The 23,208-nt window shown below is 36.8% G+C and overlaps 1 protein-coding gene across 1 annotated transcript; it reads left to right on the top strand.

Moving 5' to 3' along the window:
• The first annotated feature begins 6,937 nt into the window (after window positions 1-6,937).
• On the top strand, window positions 6,938-10,396 carry LOC121413015 (myosin-10-like). Its single transcript, XM_041605779.1, has 3 exons — window positions 6,938-6,959; window positions 8,301-9,305; window positions 9,360-10,396. The coding sequence occupies exons 1-3, from the start codon at window positions 6,938-6,940 to the stop codon at window positions 10,394-10,396; spliced, it is 2,064 nt and encodes a 687-aa protein (XP_041461713.1).
• Window positions 10,397-23,208: the final 12,812 nt, after the last annotated feature.

The following is a 23,208-nucleotide window of genomic DNA, read 5'->3' as shown; positions in this document are numbered from 1 at the left end:
CAAAATGTTGAAGGATTCGTTTCACTCACAATCTTTTTACGAATTCTCTTGCTAAAAGGTGTTTTTTTCTGTGTCCATTTTCTTATAGACCTGTTATATAGAGTATTGGCCCTAGTTTATTGCAACAAATTAATCATATTTCTGTAGCTATTAATACATAATGTTATTAGAGGTCTAGGCCTATAGCAAGTTGTTGAGAAGTTGTGATTTTTTTTACTGCTGCAAACGGTGACAAAGTCACCGAATTTTTGTTCTGTATTTCCATGAATACTTTTTAAAAGAACTTAAATATTTCCTTGATTAATGACCATCCGCAAAATATGGACACACGCGATTTTGGACACGCTGCCATACACGCCATTTCTTTCCAAATATTTCGTTGTTTTCAGTATACAAGGTAGATTTTTTTCCAGGGGAGGACTTTCACGAACTAGTTTTTAAACCAGCAAACCTCCGTTATAGCAGTTGTGTTGTAAAAAAAACATTAACATGAGAAACATATGAGTTCTAAAAGACTATGGAAACAGACGTTTCCCCCAGTCGCCGCGGGAACAGGGGGCAGGGCTGACCCTATATCTATTTTCCGAAACCGTGTACAAAACTATAAAATGACCACCTGTGAACCTTTCCATAAAGACTTGTTATGCAATGGTAACAAAATGTCAAATTTATAGAGCAAATTCATCACCAGCCAATCAGAAAGGCAGAATTTAGTAGCATTAACTTTTATTGGATTTGTTTTTATGTTTAAGTTTTATGAACGGGTCTCTGCTCGTGTTCGCATTTTTTTTACATGATCATCCCAAACATTTTATGCTTAGCCCCCTTTAAAAAAAACCGTCCAGCGGCCCCTGACTCCACAATTTAATCTACCCACGCCATTCAAAACCAAGCCACAGGGCCCAACTCATATCACATTTTAGAATAACACAGAAGAGTGAATAAATATTTGATAAATTTCCTTACAGTTGATACACAATTTTTCTGCTGATATGCTTTAAGGTACTCATTCTGATTCGGGGGGGGGGGGGGTGCTATTTAATGTAAATCAGTTATTGCACCGAATGCCCACTTTGACTTAAGCCTATAGGTGCATTCATTGGCTTTGCCCCCCCCCCCCCCCTTCCCCACCTCCACACAAAAAACATGTTCCGCCGCCCTTGGTCACATTTGTGTCGATTGACACCAGCTGGGCCTCTGTGAAGCAGGCTACTGTGTTGCCTCTGCATTGTGACTGTATAGTATTGTTGAATCTTTTTTGGTTAGTCAGATTTAGGTTCCAAGTTTCACCCGTTCCAGCCCACCCCGCTAATAGCATGCTTCACATGCAGCAATAATACTATTCTATTTTCTTAATATTTACCTTTTTTGTTAGCCATGCGCTTCCTAAAACAAGAGAGAACAAACTGGAAAAATCAATCGGAACTGTTCCATCGTCTCCTCGTGATGCTCGTGAGATCGCTGACATCGTTTCCCCAGCCTTGCCCTACAGCAAAAACTTTGGTAGCTTCGACCTCACTCTCTGCGAGGCCGACGACGGTCGATGTGTCGTGCTCGTCGAGTATGAAGACAGGGTCTTCCTTAACGGAAAACAGGTATTCAAACCAAATGTTCACTTGATTGTCTTCATGTGATTCCCAATTAAAGCATAATGCTACATGTAGATGGAGCTACAAATGATTGACAGAGGTAAAAAAAATCTCTTTCCCTAGTCTGCAGGCACAGACCCTGATTGAAACTTTGATCAGCAAGTGTGTCTCCACGCAGACTAGCACACGCAAAACTTCTGCAGCCTCAGTAGACCTAGTCTGCTATGCAGACTCGTTGTATCAACTGAGGTACACACACTGCAGATGCGGGTCTACATTTGTAGACTAAGTGAAGGGTTTGTACAGCAGATTACTCTTTCCCTTCCCTCTATATGAAGAGGTCACTTGGAAAAGCGGTTAGGTCAATTTTTCATCAAATTTGATGTTTATGTCTCAATAATTATATAGATTTTTAGTAGCTCTCTAAGATGGTACCAACGAAAAGTTGAAATTCTTATTAAAAAGTAAACTAAAATGCCAAAGAAAAATCACCCTTTCTTCAAAAGGGGTCCACACAGAATCTTTTGGAAAGAATATCTTAAAAAAAATATTAGACGGGTAGATTTTTCAATAGCCAATTTTATGCTTTCATGGTAGGGTATCATGAAAATCAATTTCGCATACGAATATTGCAATATGGAAGAATGGAAAAAAATATTTTCTTGGAGTGGTCCTAACCCCTTTTGAAACTATACTCTTCTGAAGAACCCATTTGTCAAAAGGGCTTAGGTTCATTTTTCATAAATTCTACTCTTTCCTGTCTCTAAACCTCCGAATTCTTAGTCACTCTGATACCAAAAACAATTTGAAATTCAAATGAAAACGTGAATGAAAGTGGCCAAAAAATCACTTTTTTAATCAAAAGAGATTGGATTCATTTTAGTTTACTTGCAAAAGGAGTTAGGTGCACAATGATATATATTTTTTTTAAATATAGACAAAAAAATGAAGACAGGTAGATTTCTTTTATACCCAATTTATGTTCACATGATATGGTACTACATCATGACAATTTAGTTTCTCAAAAGAATATTGCAATATTTTAGTGAGAATAAAAAAAAAAGTTTTTTCTCAGAATGGTCCAAAGTGGACCTAACCCCTTTTGCAACTAAACTCTTCAATTATGACGAAAACGGCAGAATTTGGTTGATTTCAAAATAATAGATTTGCGCATACACAGTGGTGACCGAGTCCTTTTTTTAAATATTGACCATGCATGCGCTAAAAGCTAGTTTGTTGCTTTAAAACTATCCAACTTTTGTCCTGCTGTGTTGTTTAAGGTACCATACATTTTTTCGGAGTTTCAGCTTCCATATAGCACAATCTAATATTGCACTTATATTAACTAGGCCTATTTTTTAATTCACAATTCATTGATGTATATATGAAAAGAAGAGGAACACGTTATTCGGCACGAAAATAAATATTCATTTGAATTCAGTGATCGCACATTATCACCACCCAAGCAACTTATCACTCTGTACATTCGTAATGTCCCATCATTGTCCCATGTAAAAAAAATGAAAATAAATATAGTAAAAAATGATTACGTACATGGATGAATAACTTAATAACTAAGAAAAATAAACAAATGAATGAATACAAAGTAAAAACAGACAAATAAAAGCGACCTTTTTTTCTATTCCTGCTTTATCTCTAGCTCCGAATGCATATCTATATGGAGGTTGTTTCATGTTATCAATATCTATGATTAGTGCATTTTGGTGAAGCAGTGTTCCGAACACGACGACCCCCCCCCCCCCCCCCCCGGCCCAATTGCGTCATAATGCCTGACTGGGTGATTTCAAGTCCGGTGTTGGTGTATAGTGTTGGAATTCGATTGCTTCCTCTAGCTCCAAAACCTATTCTGAGTTTGTAAAAATGATCCAAAATAACATTATTGATATCTCAACAACCTGTGAGTGACTTTTCAGGACCATCTCCATTTCATGTTTGGTGTTATACTCATGTAAAAATTGACCTAACGCCAACACCAAAAGGTCAACACTGGACTTGAAACCACCCACTGTCTTCATGTGAATAATATGTAATTACGAAATGTGTTGCTCATGTGTGTATTTGGTTTTTTTAAGGCGTGTATCAATCAAATATGATTATTTAACGTCACCATCCGGAAGACATGGCCAAGGCTCGAACCTCTGCATCAATTTGTAACTTCCCCACAGCTTGGATTACAGGCGCACGCCACAACGCCCATTTAATGTTGTTCATGTTATATGTACATTAGATATACATCACGCTTGAGGGCATAGTGGCAGACAGGGATGGACACCCAGACAAAGATCTCCAACGAAATTATGAATGCGTGATTCAAGAAAAACGGCGCATGCGCAGGTACTCTGCGACAAAGACAAACAGTGGAGTTGGTCAAAGAAGGTGAGGATATAATGCAAACAAGAATTAATATCACAAACAGTTTTTTTTCTTAACCATGGTTAAGACACCAAATCTTCCCCATGCTGGAATTGGCAATAATTTCCATTTATAAGCATATTTATTTATTTATTTATTTATCTTTTTTTTTATTTATTGATCAATTCATATTCCACAATCATCAAAGTACATTTCGTAATAAATCATGTTTACAATGAAAAAATGCATAACACATGCAGGACTGAAACGTACAATGAAAAGAAAAAAAAGTGGAGGGGCCTACTAAAAAGCAGTGCTTGTAAAATGTAGACCCCCTATTAAAACTTTATACAAGGGTAATATGACACAAATAGAGTAAAATAATCAGCAAAATTCTATACAATTATATAGATATAAACACTGTAACACAAATGTATATACACTATATACAAAATGAAATATTGACTTTAAAATAATCAATATTACCGTGGATAAGTATGAAGTTCACAAATATTTGATTGAATCAATAAGAATTCAGAAGAAATTTTTTGATGAGTAATTTAAATCGGTTAAGATTAGCTGCCTCTTTCATTTCTCTGTCCAGAGAATTCCAGAGTTTTGGTCCTGTGAAAAATATAGTTTTGCTAGAAAATACTGTTCTACTTTTAGGTAGGTGATAGTCGTTTGATTGTCTCGTATTATATGAATGTAAAGTATTGTTTCTCATAAATTTCTTTTGTAAGACATTAGGTACACTATTTCTATCTAGCTGTTACATGAATTGGAATAGTTGCAAGCGGTACAGGTCATTGACTTTAAGGATACGTTTCTGACGAAACAATTCATCCGTATGAGATCTAAAGGACATATTGCATATTATTCTCATTACTTTTTTCTGAAGTAGCAAGACTTTATTTAGTCTCGTTTGAGAGGCATTACCCCATGCCAGAATTCCATAATTAAGATACGGTAGGATTAATGCACAATACAACATGGATAGCGCCTGTGCTGGAAGAACGTTTTTAAGCTTATTGATGACTCCAATATTTCGTGACACAGTTTTGCAAATATTGTTGATATGAGCATTCCACGTGAGCTTGTTATCAATAGTAAGACCTAAGAATTTTGTTGTTTGCACTTCTTTGATTTCAGTATTATCTAAAAGTATTTGATGCGGTAGATGTTTCAATAAATGACTAAAAAGCATATAATTAGTTTTTTGCAGATTCAGTGACAGTTTGTTGGCTTTAATCCAGTTTGTTACTTTTTTAAATTCTGTATTCATAGTTCTCACAAGTACATGTGGATCATGATGTGTATAGAAAATATTGGAATCATCAGCAAAGAGAATAAATGAGAGAACATGAGATGAATTTTTCATATCATTAACATAAAGTATAAATAACAAAGGGCCAAGAATACTACCTTGTGGAATTCCACAGGAAACTGGCCTTGTTGGAGATTCTGATTCATTTACTGTAACAAACTGAATTCTATCAGTAAGATAACTCCTAAACCATTGTAAAGCTGTCCCTCTGATACCGTAATTTGATAGCTTATATAACAGTATTTCATGATCTATTGTGTCAAACGCTTTTAAGACTCCATTTTTGGAAACCATCTTGGATTTTTGGACACCGTACATTGTACCACTAACTGTCCTTGTAATTCAATTGTCCCCACTACAAGACACAGTAATATATGAATTATGGATTCTTAGGCTGCGGTGGCCATTTTTGGCGACGTGTTGGATTTTCCAGGTAATCTGGAGTGGTTATACGTTTACTCTAACTCATGTACAAAAGATTTTTACCCCCTACACGGCGGAATATGCACCGAAATAGGATGTTTAGGGCGATTGATGAGTTTGATGAGTGATTCATGTCCCATTTAATTTAGTACGCCTATAAGGATTATTAAGCAGTGAGGATTATTTTGATTTCATGATAATTAGCGGCAATAACTTGAATAACTTCACGTAGCATACAAGCCAGTTTTCATGTTATAGGTAAAATTGAAATGAGCAAGTTTGCGTGTGTCATGATTGTGAAAATAGTAATTGATAGTGAGTGCATTATATCATCACTCTTTATTGAATCTGTCATTAGGAGCAATGAACAAATAATTTGTGCAATATCAAATATTTTCAAAAGCCATACTTTTTTAGTCTCTCACCATTGTACCTGTCTCCCTTTTTATTCGAATCAATTATGCGATGGTGGTGGATCACAATAGCTGATGAATGGTAACTTTTATACCGCACTGACCCAATGCTAAAATAAAATAATAAATAAATGAATACAAAACAATAGGCAGTTATAGAGACGGATAAATTAAATGCTATAATCAAGGAATATGAGCTTATTGTTATAAGCCCGAATTCAAACATAATAATAACAATTACGATAGATGAGATTTATATACTTTAATTTTCATTTAAATTTGATGCTGATGAAATAATTTGGTATAAAGATTTTGTGAATAATTAAGATATTGTTTTCTTGTAAATAGCGTAAACATGTTCCTTGAAAATTATCGATATTTTCTGCAACAGTAATAAATAGAACTAATACTAAGTACATTATTGAGATTTGGTTAAATTCATTGTTTAAACTATGATCTGACTATGATAATGACATAATTTGGGGCTAATCTCGATTAGCATCTTGCTATTATGTCAGCTCAATTACCAAATGTTTTGTTTATATGTGACGTACTATTCCTTGTATTTGTACCTGACGTTGATATTTGGTAATAAAATTCAATGCAATTCAATTCAATGCTCAACGCGCTTCACAGCAGAACAACAACAATCATTTAATTGTATTTTAACATTAAATATATTAAAGCATTATCAATCGTTCATTTCTTTTACAATGAATATACCTTTAGTGGCTTGGGAATGAAGAAAGCTCGGAACTTGTCAAAAAGTTTTGAACCTGGCATGGCAACTCCTCTATCTCGATCAAAAAAGCATGAGATCTTCAATGACTCAGGGTAAGTTAAATTAATGCAAGTTTCTTTTGTGCGTTTCCATTTCCATTTAATTTGCAATGAAAAGTCTACGCCCAAGGCGTTACTTTATATTTATTCAGTTATCTTTTTTTGCGAATGCACAAGACAAACTCTCTTTTAATGCCCCCTCTACTTATAACGAGCGATTCTAACTTTTCTCAAATTCCCAGTATATGTATACGGTTAATTAAAGCCGGTGAGTTGCTGAGTTATACAGAATATAATTAAAAGATTAAATCACGTGACGGATAGCAAATACACTTTTTTAGATACATCCTGTAAAACTCTCAATGCTCGAGAGAGCACCATACCTGCAATCGACTTTATACAACAACCCACGATGCCTTTCCGAAGACCCCATACTTTATTACCCTTCAAAGTATAATCCGAGTGCCCCTTTTCCAAATCATGCTGTATACAAACTATTCACGTATCCTTGCTTTCCAAATTGAATTACTTCAAATATTTTTTCCCTCTCTCTCTCGGTTATTCTATCGTCTGTGAGATGAAAATTTGTTCCATGTTATTGGGGACAGCCTACCTGTAATATATTATCCAAATAATCTATGCTTATGAGTGCATGGACTGAACACTTCATGTGACTACGCCACTCTGATCTGGATCATTCATTCATCTTTTACTGAATGAAGTATTCTGTCCATTGCATGAGCGAAAAAAATCAATAATGGGGTTCGCATATCACCTGAAAATAGATCCTTGTCATTTAAAATTTATTTAATTTGTAATGCAAACTTTGCTCATTCAGCGCGTGATCGGTCTTGTCGCGTAAATACACTATACAAAACGCGCGGTTTAATGTTTTTATTGTGGTGCCTTGGGCGGGGTCTCGGTGCACTAACCCTAACCCTTGTGCAAAAGACAAATTCGTTTGGATTTAAAATTGCACGATGAATCGATCCAAAATTGCACGGATGACATCATTGCATAATGGGCTGAATAATCGAGAAATGTTTGTACGATTTTGTATGACTCCTGCAACGTAGAACAGTCCTTATCATATCGTTGGTTGTTTGTTATCGATAATTCGGTGAGATATCTTTCATCTCTTGAAATATTCTAGCCATTGCATTCAAAACATTCATTATTTGCATGATATTCGTATTTTTGTAGTGTCCTGCCTACAAACGTTGAAATCATTCTTCACAATCCACAGTACTCATTAACATTTACACGTACTGCATAGATGATAATTGACCCGACATAGGCGCTAAAAGCATTTTGTTTTTCATTAGATCTTATTCCCCCCCCCCTGTCGCATCCAGAACGGATATCGTCATGTCACTGAAATGTCTGACATCTAAGGGTCGTTTAGTGACATCATTGCTAGACTGTGTGAGGCAGTCCTAAGATACAGCAACCGTGGAAAAGACGGAAAAATTCCTAAAAACCATCTGGGTGGCAACCTCCCAAAAGAAGAGGTGTCGGGCTATGCACATGCCACCCTGGACCGCCTAATTGACCAGTTCCAATCGGTGGTCGAGCTAAGTACAAACATCGATGACGAAGGTGACGAAAGAAACGCCATTGTCGATGACGACGCAATGATTGAAAAGTGGGTAGCTGAGGCTTTCAGCGATACACACGGCGAAAAGGATGAGAGCCATAAGGTAGAGACAAAGGGCAAGACTGAAAAATCTAACCAGAAGCCATCGGGTGTCCGCACAGTAGGGACACAGGTCAAGGAAAGACGGGCGGAGAAGAAGGATAAAGAAGGACAAACAGAACTGAGTGAAACGTTCATAGAAAAGCTTGACAGGGGTGAACAGACAGAAAAACGATTTACTGGCATGACTGGTGATGAAAAGCTTATTAGGGAGCTACGAGATGAGAATCGTTTGCTTCAAGGAGAAGTGTTTGCCTTGGAATCAGAAATGCGTGAAATACAGGAACAGCAACAAGAGCTGGAAAAGAGATTGGAGGAAGAGACGGCTGCTAAGTTGACATCCATGAAACATCTCGCTGAGGTTGTCGCTAACCGAAACAATACCAAAGACGAGTCGACCAACACGAGAAAGAAACCAGGAGATAGCATCAGGAAGGATCTTGTCAAGACCATGGATAAAGAAGTATCATCGAAAACTTCAATTGCACATTGCACCACTAGATCAACAAGAATAAATAGCCTGTCCAGTGTCACCAGTAGTGAGTCCGAGACTGCAAGTGTCGAGGAAAGCAGAGAACCAGGGGTTGGCATGCGCCAAAGGAGTCGTGCTCTTAAATCTGAGATTGGGAGGTTGAGGAACGTCTATTCAGATGTGGAAGACCAGCTGTCAAAATTAGCAGAGGAAAACACCAACCTTCGACTTCGTATAGGGAAGTTGAGCCGGGAGGCTAAAGATATGAAAAATCACATGTAAACAGACCTGGCATGCGAAGAGTATCAAGAAGAAATAAAAAATATTGACAAGGTAAATTCTCAATTGGAAAAGAAGGTTGCAGGAATTAGCAAAGAAAAGATTTTCGTAGAAGAGAAACTCGACGCTGCGAATGACGAGTTGACAAAACTGGACTTAGATCGCCGAAGGGCTGAGAGGGAACTCCTCGAACTTAATAAGAAACATGAAAGCCTGTCAAGAGAGAAACATAACTTGAGTGAGGAGTTTGGGAAACTGGAGAAATCTCACTTGGAAGCAAGCGCCAAAGCAGCAAAGTTATCAAAGATCAGTGCTGAAAGTGAGGTACAACTAGGGATCCTACGAGGACAGATCGGGGATATGACCATCGAAACAAATCAACTTCGTGGAGAGAATCAGGCTAATTCAGACGCCAGGCAGAGGGCTGAGCGTGAGAATCGGAAGCTGGCATCTGATCTGAAAGCAACTCGCAAGATGAGCAGTGAACTCTCTGCTGAGGTCCATCAAATCAGATCGAAGGTGGACGCCTTAGAAGATACTGTTAATCATCTGGAGTTAGAGAATGCTCAACTCAAGGAGAAGAATGTTCATCTAGTTGCTAGTAAAGACGCACTGGCCAAGCAAGCTTCTGATGCGGAAGCTAGGAACATCACGATAGTCGAAAGCCTCAAAGAACAGGAATCAGAGTTGTACAAGCTCAAGAGAGAAAATTTCGAGCTGCGAACAACTGTCGAACACATAAACATGATTAATGCAAGCATCCGAACGAGATTGGACAATTGGGGAAAAGAAAGTGTTGATATTGGAAAGAGAATGAAGCACTTGGTTGGAGTCAAGGCGGAGCTGCAGAGTTTTATTCAACAGCTTAACTCTGTCAATACCAACATTGAAGAACGCTTTGAAAAGATGGACTCTGAATATGCTGACTTAGAGCGTAAGTTACAGGCAGTAGGCAAGAAAGACAACTGCGTTGATGCCCAAGAGGTCACCCGTGATTGCATGGCTAATGGCAAAAATTCACCAATCTTGCAAGAAATCGACTGAACTCTTAGTTTCCTTTCTATCAATATGGGAGCTGTCACCAATGGCCAACAATAACTTGCCCCCAATGAACTGTTTATTGCCTTTTGTTGACCCCGAACTCAGTGATGCCCTATGGTGATTCCTCAAAGAATCAGGAGAAAACTCATGCGTGAGGGATGTGCACACTGAAATATACGTGAAACCGTCCATAAATTCTGGTGACTAAGAAACCCTTTTTATCTCGTCTTTTATGTAACTTTACAACTTCTAATATGAGGAGTACAGTGAAGAAGAATTACTCCTTCAGGAAGAGGATTCGCTAATTTTTGTTGTTCATGGCCTAACAATTTTGGCTGCTTACACGAAACTTTTTCTGGCGACCTGTTGTTGGTTTCAGGTGGCTGGTCACTTATAAGCTCTAACAGATTTATTTACATTTCTGTGGCCATTTTCAGTTACAGTCACACATTTTCGGATATTATTTTTATTGTTGCTGGAAATAAATTCAGCATACCTGTTTAACACGTGATTCTGTTTAACTTTCCCCGTACATGCCTTGAAAAGGCCTCACAAATAATCATTAATATTTTGGCCAATTTTGTGCGGACCATATTCTATATGTAGATGCATGTATTTAACTGTATAGTTCATTAATCAGCTTACTAACATGATAAGGATTATTCCAAATGGGATTGTGCGTAAGGTGATGTAATCCATAGTTTGTTTTGCTTATTCTGTTATAAAAAATGAATAAAAATGAGATATCAATACACAGTTCACGACTTTTATTCAGTCTCTCTGCCTCGTTGACTTTTTCGTTTTGTTCACACATGGCGGTTCAGATAAAGCAGTTCAGCTATGGCATAGGTATAATGATTATAATACGCAGTAGTGAATATACCGTGCTATTAAGTGCAGAGCTTACAGAATTCAGATTCCAACGAAATCATATTTGTGTGAGGGTGTGTGTGCGTGCGTGATGGTGAAAGTGTGCCAAGGGCGGAAATCACAGGGAGGGGGGGGGAAACAATGTCAAATGTTCCCCTACTAATTTTTGGTCTTTCATGCTGGATGGAAATATATCATTCAGAATCGAAATAAAACATGAATTGACCTTAGTTACTGTTTGAGAGATTTTTTTTTTTGGGGGGGGGCTTGTGAAATGTATTTTGATCGAAATCAGCGTACAGTTGGGGTGATAATTTTTTTTCTTGTCAAAATTTCCAGCCCCTGGTCCCCCTACCTTTGGGGAGAGATTTATGCCTATCTGATGTGCGAGTGTGTGCCTGTGTAGGGGGAAAGGCCTGGGGGAAGGAAAGAAGATGTGAAGTAAGGCAAGGATATGGTGTGTGCATATGCATGTGTAAGTGTCAGACGTCTATATATAATAATTTTTCGCCATGGAACGTTCTTTGCAGTCCTTTGTCGTCCCATTCACCTTTTTTCTCAGTATCATCAATAAATAATATTGAAGCAATATTCACTTGCCTCGGGGCGATACAACATATATCGCCAAAACTAGATTTATATCGGCCTAGTGGTAGACGAGGGTGATATCAAATTAGTGAGGGCAATATATGTCCTTTCACCCCGAAGGCCAGCTAGTCAATGTTGCTATCATCAGCCAAATCAGACATCTAGAGCAAAAATCATTAAAATGTAGATATTTTAGATTTTAAGAATGGGAATCGATTCTGTCATGTTGAGCAGACTGGGCCTCGATTGTGACGTAATCTAAATGACGCGTTCTGGCCTAGGGACGCAGTATCCAGCATTGTCCAAACTTTTACCTTGTTTACATGCGATCGATGCGGAATCGGCTTTTAGGTTTATCTTTCACTGCGTTTACACGCTGCATTGGCTCGCGGTTAAGAATCATGTCAAAAAACCTGAAATGATCCGCGCACTAAACGATATACGTCATAATCACCTTGTTTACACTTAATCGGCATTTGGTTCAGAACCAAAAGCCGATGCAAAATCGGCTTTTGGTTTGCGTTTACACGTTGTTACAGCTCGCAGTTCAGAACCTCGAACCGATGCAAAACCTGAAATGATACGCACACCAATAATATACGTCATAATAAAGACAGCGCTACATCAGTGCGCTCACAATTACGTCACAGTGGTAAAGTGAATGAAATGCGCACAAATTGCCGGTGAAGAATCGTTTTTCTGTTTACACGTAGTAAAAAAAGCCGATTCTGCATCTGCTCGTGGGTCTGAACCTACTGCAGAAATTGCCGATTCTGAATCGAGAGCCGATGCAAGTTAATCGCGTTTACACGCAATGAAAAAAACGTTTCTGCATCGGCTCGCGGTTAAATAAGGACAACGCTGGATCCGTGCGCTTTGAAGTTCGTCATAATGGTAAAGTAAATAAAATTGCCGATGCAGAATCGGCTTTCTGTTTACACGTAGTAGAAAAAAGTCGATTCTGCATCTGCTCGTGGGTCTGAACCTACTGCGAAATTGCCGATTCTGAATCGAGAGCCGATGCAAGTTAATCGCGTTTACACGCAATGAAAAAGCCGATTCTGCATCGGCTCGCGGTTCTGAACTGCGAGCCGATGCAGCAGTGAAACACGGGAATTGTGACGTACATCACTGCACGGTTGTCTTGCTTCCCACTCAAGATAAAATTGAGGGGTTTGGGGACTGAAGTGCCCCCCGAAAAAAAAAATAGGCGTAGGCCCAATATGCGTATACATGTTGTCACATGGAGACTCAAATAATAAAAATTCAACACATGCCATTTACCATAATGAACAATCATCAGGGTTTATTTAGCACAACTATCAATACATTATATACCTCACTCCAACAATGATGGGATTAGGCCCTGAATTAGCCTATCTATCCTTCACCATTTGGAATATATAACTCTAGTACCTGTAGGAATGTTTAGATCGATATCACTTGAGTACATAATTATTTCTCATACCATCCTGCACTGTTAGTCAACTTTCAATTCGAATATCATAAGCTCTCTACACCAGTTACAAATCAGTGAGTTGTGACGGACACCAGAACTGTGTCGAGTTTGAACTCCTACAAACAACTTCTACAATCAGCTTCTACAATATGTTCAGTGCACGAACTCAATACATAGGCCTACTGGGCTACTCGCCATTCAACAATGAAAACATCGACAAAAACACATATCTTATCTGAAAATCAGTTTAGGTTTTCTTCACAAGATTGACCTCCTTTCTCTGTATAACAGTTTCATTTCAAGTATTATCTCGCTTTGATACAGCTCACCAGTTCAACGATTGATGACAGTCGGCCTGCAAATCGAAGGTTTGGAACTGCTGTGCGGGTGACTTTACTTCGATATAGTTCAAACCGCCAACTCAGTCATCCAGATTGTGTATTTCGTCCTAAGTCCCAAGATCACGTGCCATCTACATTTTGAGAATGCACATAACATATTCTCTAGTATGCATTCATTTATGCACATAACATATTCTCTAATAAGCATTCATTTATTCTATACACGTGCAGAATACAAATGACATACATAACTTCATATTCAGTTAACAATTACTGACATGCATTGCCTTTAACATTATATGAAGCATTATTTGCTGATTTTAGTACATTTCAAGTTCGAATTGTTACAAATCAAATACAATATTCTACCATGGTCTAGCACAGTTCAGCCATGTCTTTAAAGCATTTGAAAATAACTTAATTATAGTAGCTGAATTACAAAAGTTTCATTCGCTTACCGATGGCTTGAGTTTCACAGGCTTGAAAAAAGTGTTAAGTTACACTGATGTAACAGGCTAACTCTTCTGCCTTTGGATTATAAAAATAGGTAGCTCTTGCATAATCTTAGCAAGTTCAGGAAGAAAAGTAAAACAAATTATCTTCAATTGTGTTTTTCAGAGCAGCCAAATTCGACTCTCCCTTCCTCATGGCGTTCAAGTTTTGTGTGACCACTCTCTGTACATTAGCAAGCCACATACAATGTATAAAACCAAATTAAGTGCATTGCTATGTTTCCTATTCAAAAGAAAAAATGCTAACCCAAGACAGGTATGTCTTGCACAGCTGAATAACTCCTCACCATCAATGGCACACTCAATAGCTTCTCTCTCTCTCTCTCTCTGACTTTGATTCAAAGATATTGCATTTTCAACGTGACACATGTATATATTAATGCATTTGTAGGATCTTATTCAAAACAAGTGGAATGCCTCTGGCCGTCTCACCTGCATCACGCGGTTCAATATAGCAGCAGTGCTGACTTTGAATACTACTCTAACTCGCACAAGATGTTCAGTGATACATGGTTACTCTTATGTCCACTTTTTATGAACTAGACCAATAAACTTACAGAGATATGATGGTTATTCAACAAAAAACCCCAACATGGCCAAAGTTCATTGACCTTACATGACCTTTGACCTTGATCATGTGACCTGAAACTCGAACAGGATGTTCATTGATACTTGATTACTCTTATGTACAAGTTTCATGAATCAGATCCATAAACTTTCAAAGTTATGATGGTAATTCAACAGATACACCCAATTCGGCCAAAGTTCATTGACCTTTGACCTTGGTCATGTGACCTGAAACGCGCACAGGATGTTCAGTGATACTTGATTACTCTAACGTCCAAGTTTAATGAATCAGATCCATAAACTTTCAAAGTTATGATGGTAATTCAACAGATAACCCCGATTCGGCAAAAGTTCATTGACCCTAAATGACCTTTGACCTTAATCATGAGACCTGAAACTTGCACAAAATTTTCAGTGATGCTTAATTACTATTGTGTCCAAGTTTCATGAATCAGATCCATAAACTTTCAAAGTTATGATGGGAATTCAACAGATATCCCCAATTCGGCCAAAGTTCATTGACCCTAAATGACCTTTGACCTTGGTCATGTGACGTGAAACTCATGTAGGATGTTCAGTGATACTTGATTAACCTAATTTTCAAGTTTCATGAACTAGGTCCATATATTTTCTAAGTTATGATGACATTTCAAAAACTTAACCTCAGGTTAAGATTTCGATGTTGATTCCTCCAACATTGTCTAAGTTCATTGACCCTAAATGACCTTTGACTTTGGTCATGTGACATGAAACTCTAATAGGATGTTTAGTAATACTTGATTTACCTTATGGCTAAGTTTTATTAACTAGGTTTATATACTTTCTAAGTTATGACGTCATTTCAAAAACTTATCCTCAGGTTAAGATTTGATGTTGACGCCGCCGCCGCCGCCGTCGGAAAAGCGGCGCCTATAGTCTCACTTTGCTTCGCAGGTGAGACAATTAGATAACCCCTTTGTTAAAGTCCATGTTTTGTTAAACTCTTTTGTTAAACTCCATGTACAGATGTGGACTGCATACCTTAGTAACTAAACTGTAGGCATGATAGGTTGCTTGGTATTTTAACAGGCTGGGTTGTCATAATAAGTAGACTATGGTTTAACAGGTGTATAGGATTACAGACTCTTTGTGTTTCATATTTCTGTTTGGTGTGCTGGCAAGAAAAGCCAAGCCAGCTCACCCTCACTTTTGATTTCGGAGAAAAAGGTCCAATTTGGGGTGTTTCCTAACCAAGGAAAAGGGCGTGTGCCACCCTACCCAGTGCGGGGAGGTTCCTTACTATCAACCTAGGGTCAGCCCAGTGTCAATGTAGAGTCAACGTAGGTCAGGGTAGCACCTACCCTCTATGTCAAGGTCATGAGTCACAATGTCATTCGAGGGGAATGACTCACTTCAGTCAGCCGAAGCTACTGTTCGTCGGACTCGACCGTAATTCTTCCAAGTTAGAGCTTCAGCTCAACTCTTGTTCCTCATTCTTCAAGGACACGTGTCTTTGCTGATGACGTCAGTCGTGTTCTTCGTCGTCGTCGTCGATCATCGGCATACTTGTTCCTCGTCATAATCGTCCAATCTTCGTAGTCGTCGTGGTTGGTCGATCTCTTCTGTTTTCGAACTCCGAATTTTCCCGATTGAAGGTTTGATCAAGCAATCGATAAACTTTCCAAGACTTTCGGTAACATAATCTTAAAGGCCTATTTTCAGATCAATCTCCTCTCATAATCTTTGGACTATCAATCAGTGATGATTATACTCCTTCTCCTATGCATATATGCCATTTTATGATTTCCATATGCAAAGATTTATTGAATATCTGTTTGCCAATATACTTATGTTCTCAACGATTCATTGTAAATGACTTATTATATTTTGGGACATTAAATTGATCACTTCATTTATATCTTGATTATCCTTTGGTCTTTTATTCAGGGTGGTTAAGTAGCCTGTAGATTAATAAGTTAATTAGAGCAGTTTAGCTCGTGACAGCATTTTTGGCCGTTAATTGATAATTTTTTGTTTGGGCATCACGCATTATTCCATTCATGTCAAGTCCTCTAAAATCAAAGTTTTTACTTTTCAAATTCAAACATTCTCTCGCTCGGTCGCAAAACGCTCCTTCGAAAAATAGCATCGAAATGCAGAATTCATCAATGCTCTCTTAAAGTGCGAGTGTACGAACTGTATGATCTACTGCAGTAGACTGCCTTGCATTTTTTCCAGATTAACCTCCCTATATACTTTACTCACCACGAATATAACACTACTAATGCCATAAAATTGAAGTTTTACCTCTAGAAATATCCGTGTTTTGTCAAAAGCGCTCCAATTTTTGTCATTCTTTGAGATATCATATATATATATATTTTTTTTTGTTTGGGGGGTGGCTCTGTCGCTATATACTCCCCGATTGGGTCTAAACTACTAAAACATATAGTTTAGAGTCATGAATGTCTCTCCATGAGGTCAAAAGCCCTTAAGCCATAGCGCTCAATTAGGGGACTTTCCAATGGGGAAAGATAATGGTGATAAAAGTACTTAGCATCTCTTGCTTATTATGGCTTTCATTTATAATAAGTAAACAATTAGCAATAAAAAAAATTATACTGAGAAAATTTTTGGGAAACAGTTTGGATTATAATTGCAAGTTTATTTTCGGTTGACATAATACATATACACCATACATTTTCTAGCATTCGCAATGCTGATTTTTTTACACATCTTATCTTAGTTTAACAGCAATTAACATAATTTCTTGAACAATACATCTATTCAAATGGCATATAGTTTACAATATATATAATCGCTTACATACACTTTCTTTGCATTTATATCTATAGTAGCGGTAATTAGGTTGCGATTGCATAAAAAGCTTTTTAACTATAATTTTGCTGTAGGTTGCAGTCACATGTAAGTTGTTTAGGTTCCTTGTTGTGCCGAATTCTGATGAACGCACACATTATTTATAATTAATATACCCATTTCCGTGCTATTTACAAATAATTTCCTCAATCTCATCACATCAAGTGCTATGCTACACACACAACATCGATATAAAGCAACTTAATGTAACAGAAATATAATACATGAACCAATGATGTCAACATCAAAATGAAATCATCATTTTTCACTGCGATAAACATGATAAACACGTACATACCTCTCCTTGCTGTATGGTAATTGAAACAAAATTGCGATTGTATAAAAAGCTTGTTGAACGATATTTTTTTCTGTAGGTTGCAGTCACATGAAAGTTGTTTAGGTCCCTTGTTGTGCCGAATTCTGATGAACGCACTCATTATTTATTATTAATATGCCAATTTCTGTGCTATTTACAATTCCATTTCCTAAATCTCATCTTATCAAGTCCTATGCTACACACCATCGATTATATATAACAACTTAATGAAACATAAATATAATACATGAACCAATGATATCAACAGCAAAATGAAATCATCATTTTTCACTACGATAATCATGATAAACACTTGCATACATATCCTTGCACTTATATGTATAGTAACTGAAACAAAATTGCGATTGTATAAAGCTTGTTTAACTATATTTTTTTCTGTAGGTTGCAGTCACTTGCAAGTTGTGTAGGCTCCTTGTTGTGCCGAATTCTGATGAACGCACACATTATTTATTATTAACATTCCCATTTCCGTGATATTTACAATTGATTTCCTAAATCTCATCACGGCAAGTGCTATGCTACACACACAACATCGATTATATATAACATAACTATAATACATGAACTAATGATGTCAACAGCAAAATGAAATCATCATTTTTTACTATGATAAAAATATAATATGTAGTTTGCATTATCTACTTATAGGCTGCTTTGATTAATTTTTGTATAATATCATATCAGGCATTAAAATGATAACTTATTTTACCAAGATCATGACAACGTATGCATTCACAAGGCTCAAAGGAAAAGGTGTGTGTTCCATCAATAAATTAATGTATCGTATCAGGCAGTGTACGAACATCCATTTATGTCTACAAGAAAGTAATTGATCGGTACGGTTATAACAATGACAATATTCGGTCAATTACAGTCTTTAAAGGCGAGGGATGGTCTTACAGTCGCCCCAGGCCGTCTTACAAAAAGTTACGATTGATCCAATCAATTGTACTATTACTCTATGGAAATCCGTCAGTGTCATATTTTGTATCTACATAAAATGTGCAAAACGTCCTTTGTAGGCAAAAGAGAACACACCGAATTGTCAAGAAATCAATGAATTTATAGATATACATTTATTTCTCGATTTTTTAAACAAACATGCATTTCATATGTTGAATTTGCTGGCTTTCCATAGTTGCGATTGATCGGATCAATTGCAACTCTATGCAATACGGACCCCTAGACATGCTAGCCTTATTCGACTCTTTCGAAATGGTTGTAAAAGAATTTAAAAGGCACGTCAAATAACACATTGAAGATTCATTCGAATAAAATAGGGGGTTCAAAAGAAGCGTGACACTGGAAACTCCATCAAAATGTAATGCAAAATAGGAAAGTTGTAATAGTAAAGTTTCGCTGATTTCTAAAAAACAGTTATCCCAAACAGGATAATAGCATAATCTCATTATAAATTTTGATTTTATAATCCAATGTATGTTTTTTTCCTATTTTGCACTAGGAATGATTTTCATTGAATCAACAATTTCAATGAAACCCTTGTCTTACTCTAGAATTAGGAAAAACTAAGGTATTTCATTATCATATCATATGCCTGATTTGTGCATGATAACACTCAGTTATTCTGGACCAAATATATGATCATTGTACAAAACTGATACCTAGTAGAAATAGCAACATGGGTGACGTACGACAGAGAGCAGATATGAAGTTTTGTCCTGCAACATTAGCATCTCAAGAGATTCTGGCAGCTCGCAATGAGTAATTAATAATAATACGGTAATTCATCTTTGTTGAAGCTGATATACATGCAGCTCTAATGATGGCCTTCACTTCATCATCATCCCTCTGCTGTTTGGAAATGCTCTCAGATGATGCTAGCTGTGACATGAGAGTTAGACCTATCCTACCCATTTTCAGAAGATTCTTGTACAAATCTTTGCATTTTGGCACCAAGATCACTAACCTGCGGTGTTTTATCTCAGAGATACCATTATTATTATCTATTGTCAAAAAGGACTTGACATTGACCTTTGTCCTTGAATTTCAAGGGTGAATGTGCATTGTCGATACTTAATTTCATTTTATTTGATCTTCCTGTAAGAATCTGTGTATTCTGACACCAAGAACACCAACCTGCGCCGTTTTATCTTCGAGATACCATTATATAATATGGTATATAATGTATAAAAGATCATTGACCTTTGGCCTTAAATTTTATGGGTGAATATGCATTCTATGTCCTTGATATTATTTTATTTGATCTTCTGATCAGAATCTGTGCATTTTGACACCATGATCACCAACCTGCGCCTTTTCATCTCAGAGATACCATTAAACAGTATGATATATATAATGTAAATAGGTCATTGACATTTTGAAAGCTTTGAACTTGAATTTTATTGGTGAACATCCATTCTAGGTACTCACATTTATTCTATTTTACCTTCTTGTAAGAATCTGTACATTTTGATACCATGATCACTAGCCTGTACCTTATCATCTCAGAGATACCATTATACAGTAATGTAAAAAAGGTCATTGACCTTTGAAAGGATTTGACCTTGAATTTTATCGGTGAATATGCATGCTACGTACTTGATTTTATTTGATATTCTGGTAAAAATTTGTGCATTTCGACACCATTATCACCAACCTGCGCCTTTCCATCTCAGAGATATCATTATACAGTATATGAAAAGGTCATTGACCTTTGACCTTGAAAAAAAACATTTTCCCCAACCCGTATTCCTCCTAACTTTTTTTTTGGTAAATGTTGACACCCATACCTACTCAAATTAGTTGAAAAACAATTTCCAATAATTTTATTCCAGATTGGCTATTTTGAAGTTTAATTTAGGGATACTATGTTTGTCAAAATGTAAAAAACAAACTGTGATTGTTGGAAATGGAAATAAACGAACTGAAATGTCATACTACATCTGATCATTGTTGGTTTAATTGGCATTCATTTTTTTCATCGATATGCCCCTTTCCTTTCAAAGGACTTGACCTTTAAGTTGTTACTGCCTGCACACATGAGACTATATAGTTCCATGCTGCATAGTACTTTTAACATTAGGCTTCCTATCCAGTCTTTAGCCATGTTAGCTTATCCTATTATCAACCTAAGCCTATTATGAAGCTTTAGATAGCACTTCCAAAGTCGAAGAGAACAGATGAATTAAAGAAAATGACTACAAACATATACTGTAACAAAAATATTGAATAAAATCTTAACCAGCACGAGGGTACTTATGTGCCCAACCAATTTGGGACATTATTTTACCCAATGCATGAAAAATGTTGTCCAGTAAGGTTAAAAACGAGCAGCAATTACTTTAGCATGGGCAGAATTTTCATCACACTGGATAAATAAAATTGCCCGAAAGAAATACCCAATGTAAGTTCGACATACAATTACCATTTTGGAGCATTTTTACCCAATAATTCTTAGAGGGTACACGTTGTCTATGATTTCTTAGAACTGAATTTGAGTAGATCCATTATTGTCTACTAAGCGTAGATCTACTTATTTTCTTAAATCCACAACGCCGCCTCTCACTTCTGTTGTGTTTGAAGCAACCAGTAATACGACCGATTTTGACAATTAAGCGCAGCGATATGTCATCACCTTGACAATAGAATGAGTATATTCACTGCAATATATTAAAGTAAACACTTATTTTTTTTCCAACGGACATTTCATGTATCTTTTTATTTAATGTATGAAATCAATAAAACACAAAGCAATGGATATGAATATAGTACTTAAATTATTTGTACAGAAATAGATATATACAGGTAATTATGTTATCTTACTAAACAACAACATATGAAAACAACTAGTTGGGAAAGGAATGGAGCAGAAAAGAGATATATGTAGAGCTAGAGAGGCGAGCAAGTAGTAGTATGGATTATATAGCATGACACGAGATGTGTATTATGAATGAGCATGATACAACATAAATTTTCAAACAAAGTAATACCAAAAATGTCACATGCCCTAATTGTATTGTAGAATTGGTACCCAAAGTAAGTACAAAACACTGAGTCGGAGATAGAGGCAAATATTATACCTACATATCATAGTTTTTCTTTGGCTTGTATTTTAAGCTTCATGTCGACATATATTTTTTTTATATTTTCAGGCTGATAATTCCATTATTTATTTAGAACCAGTATTACGAATAACGTGCTGATAGTTAATTTTTCTTTGTTTAGGAATATATTGATTCTGTAAGAGCATCTTTAGGTTACAATCATTTTAAACGCTAAGATTGCCGAAACAACCATTCGTTTCAAGTTAGCTGTCCTTCAGTTTTAAATGTTTAGATCGTCTGATTCATCAGCCTCGGACTCGATGTCAGATCCTGGATGCTGCAACCCCATCATTAGAGGTATTCCCTGTATAATAGCAGGAGGAACAGAAAAAGAGAGATGCAAGAATGTTGGGAATCGGGAAGAGGAAATAGAGCACGTATTATGTATATGAGAACATGGAGAAAGAGAAGTTGACAAGCAGGAAGGGGGGGGGGGGGTAAGGAAGTTGGGCACGGACCACACGATTGGAATTTGCTTTATACGATTCGAGGATTTTGTTCTTCAGCTTGATTTTAAAACAGTTCAAACTGGCGGCGTTAACAATATCATTGCTGATATGATTTCCAGCTATTTGGAATAATAAAAAGTATTTGTTTTTCTGCAAAAAAGACTACGGGCTCAAGACAAGGATTGGAATTACATTGCATAATTACTACCATAGGTGCTAGCCCTTTGTCATTTTTAAGTGTATAGAGTAATTAAGAATTCTTACATTATACCTTCGCACATGATAAAGCATTTATGCATTGAAGACGAAAAAAATCATAATACGAGTGAAGATGAAATCTGAATTAAAAATCTTGAAAAATGGAAATGTTTTATAAAATGAGGACTTGTGACTTACCCGAACTGGTTTACCATGTTCCATCTCCACCGTTATCTTGTGTTCACCATCGGAATCAATACTAGAATGATCTAAGCTCTCATCAGTCCCACATCGTATAAATCTAATAGTATTAACATGGAGAAAACAGGCATTCGTAGGAATAAAGTATTTTGTGTGATAGGGGAGGGGGGGGGGTATTTAGTGGGTGGACTATGGCGAAAGCGAAGCAAAATCACCGGTAAACGCGCACACGAAACTATTTACATGAACTTACATCATAATTGATGTCCATTTTGGTTGTTTCAGAGGTATTTATTAGATTGAAACTACACGAATTTATTTAAATATCAACTGAAATCAAATAAAACTAAATAAAATATAAAATCGTTCTTAA

This window comes from Lytechinus variegatus, chromosome 4 (genome assembly GCF_018143015.1).
Source record: "Lytechinus variegatus isolate NC3 chromosome 4, Lvar_3.0, whole genome shotgun sequence".
In the NCBI taxonomy this organism is placed as follows: domain Eukaryota; kingdom Metazoa; phylum Echinodermata; class Echinoidea; order Temnopleuroida; family Toxopneustidae; genus Lytechinus; species Lytechinus variegatus.
The sequence above is the reverse complement of the archived record's forward strand: the minus strand, read 5'-3'. Positions and strand labels throughout refer to the sequence as shown.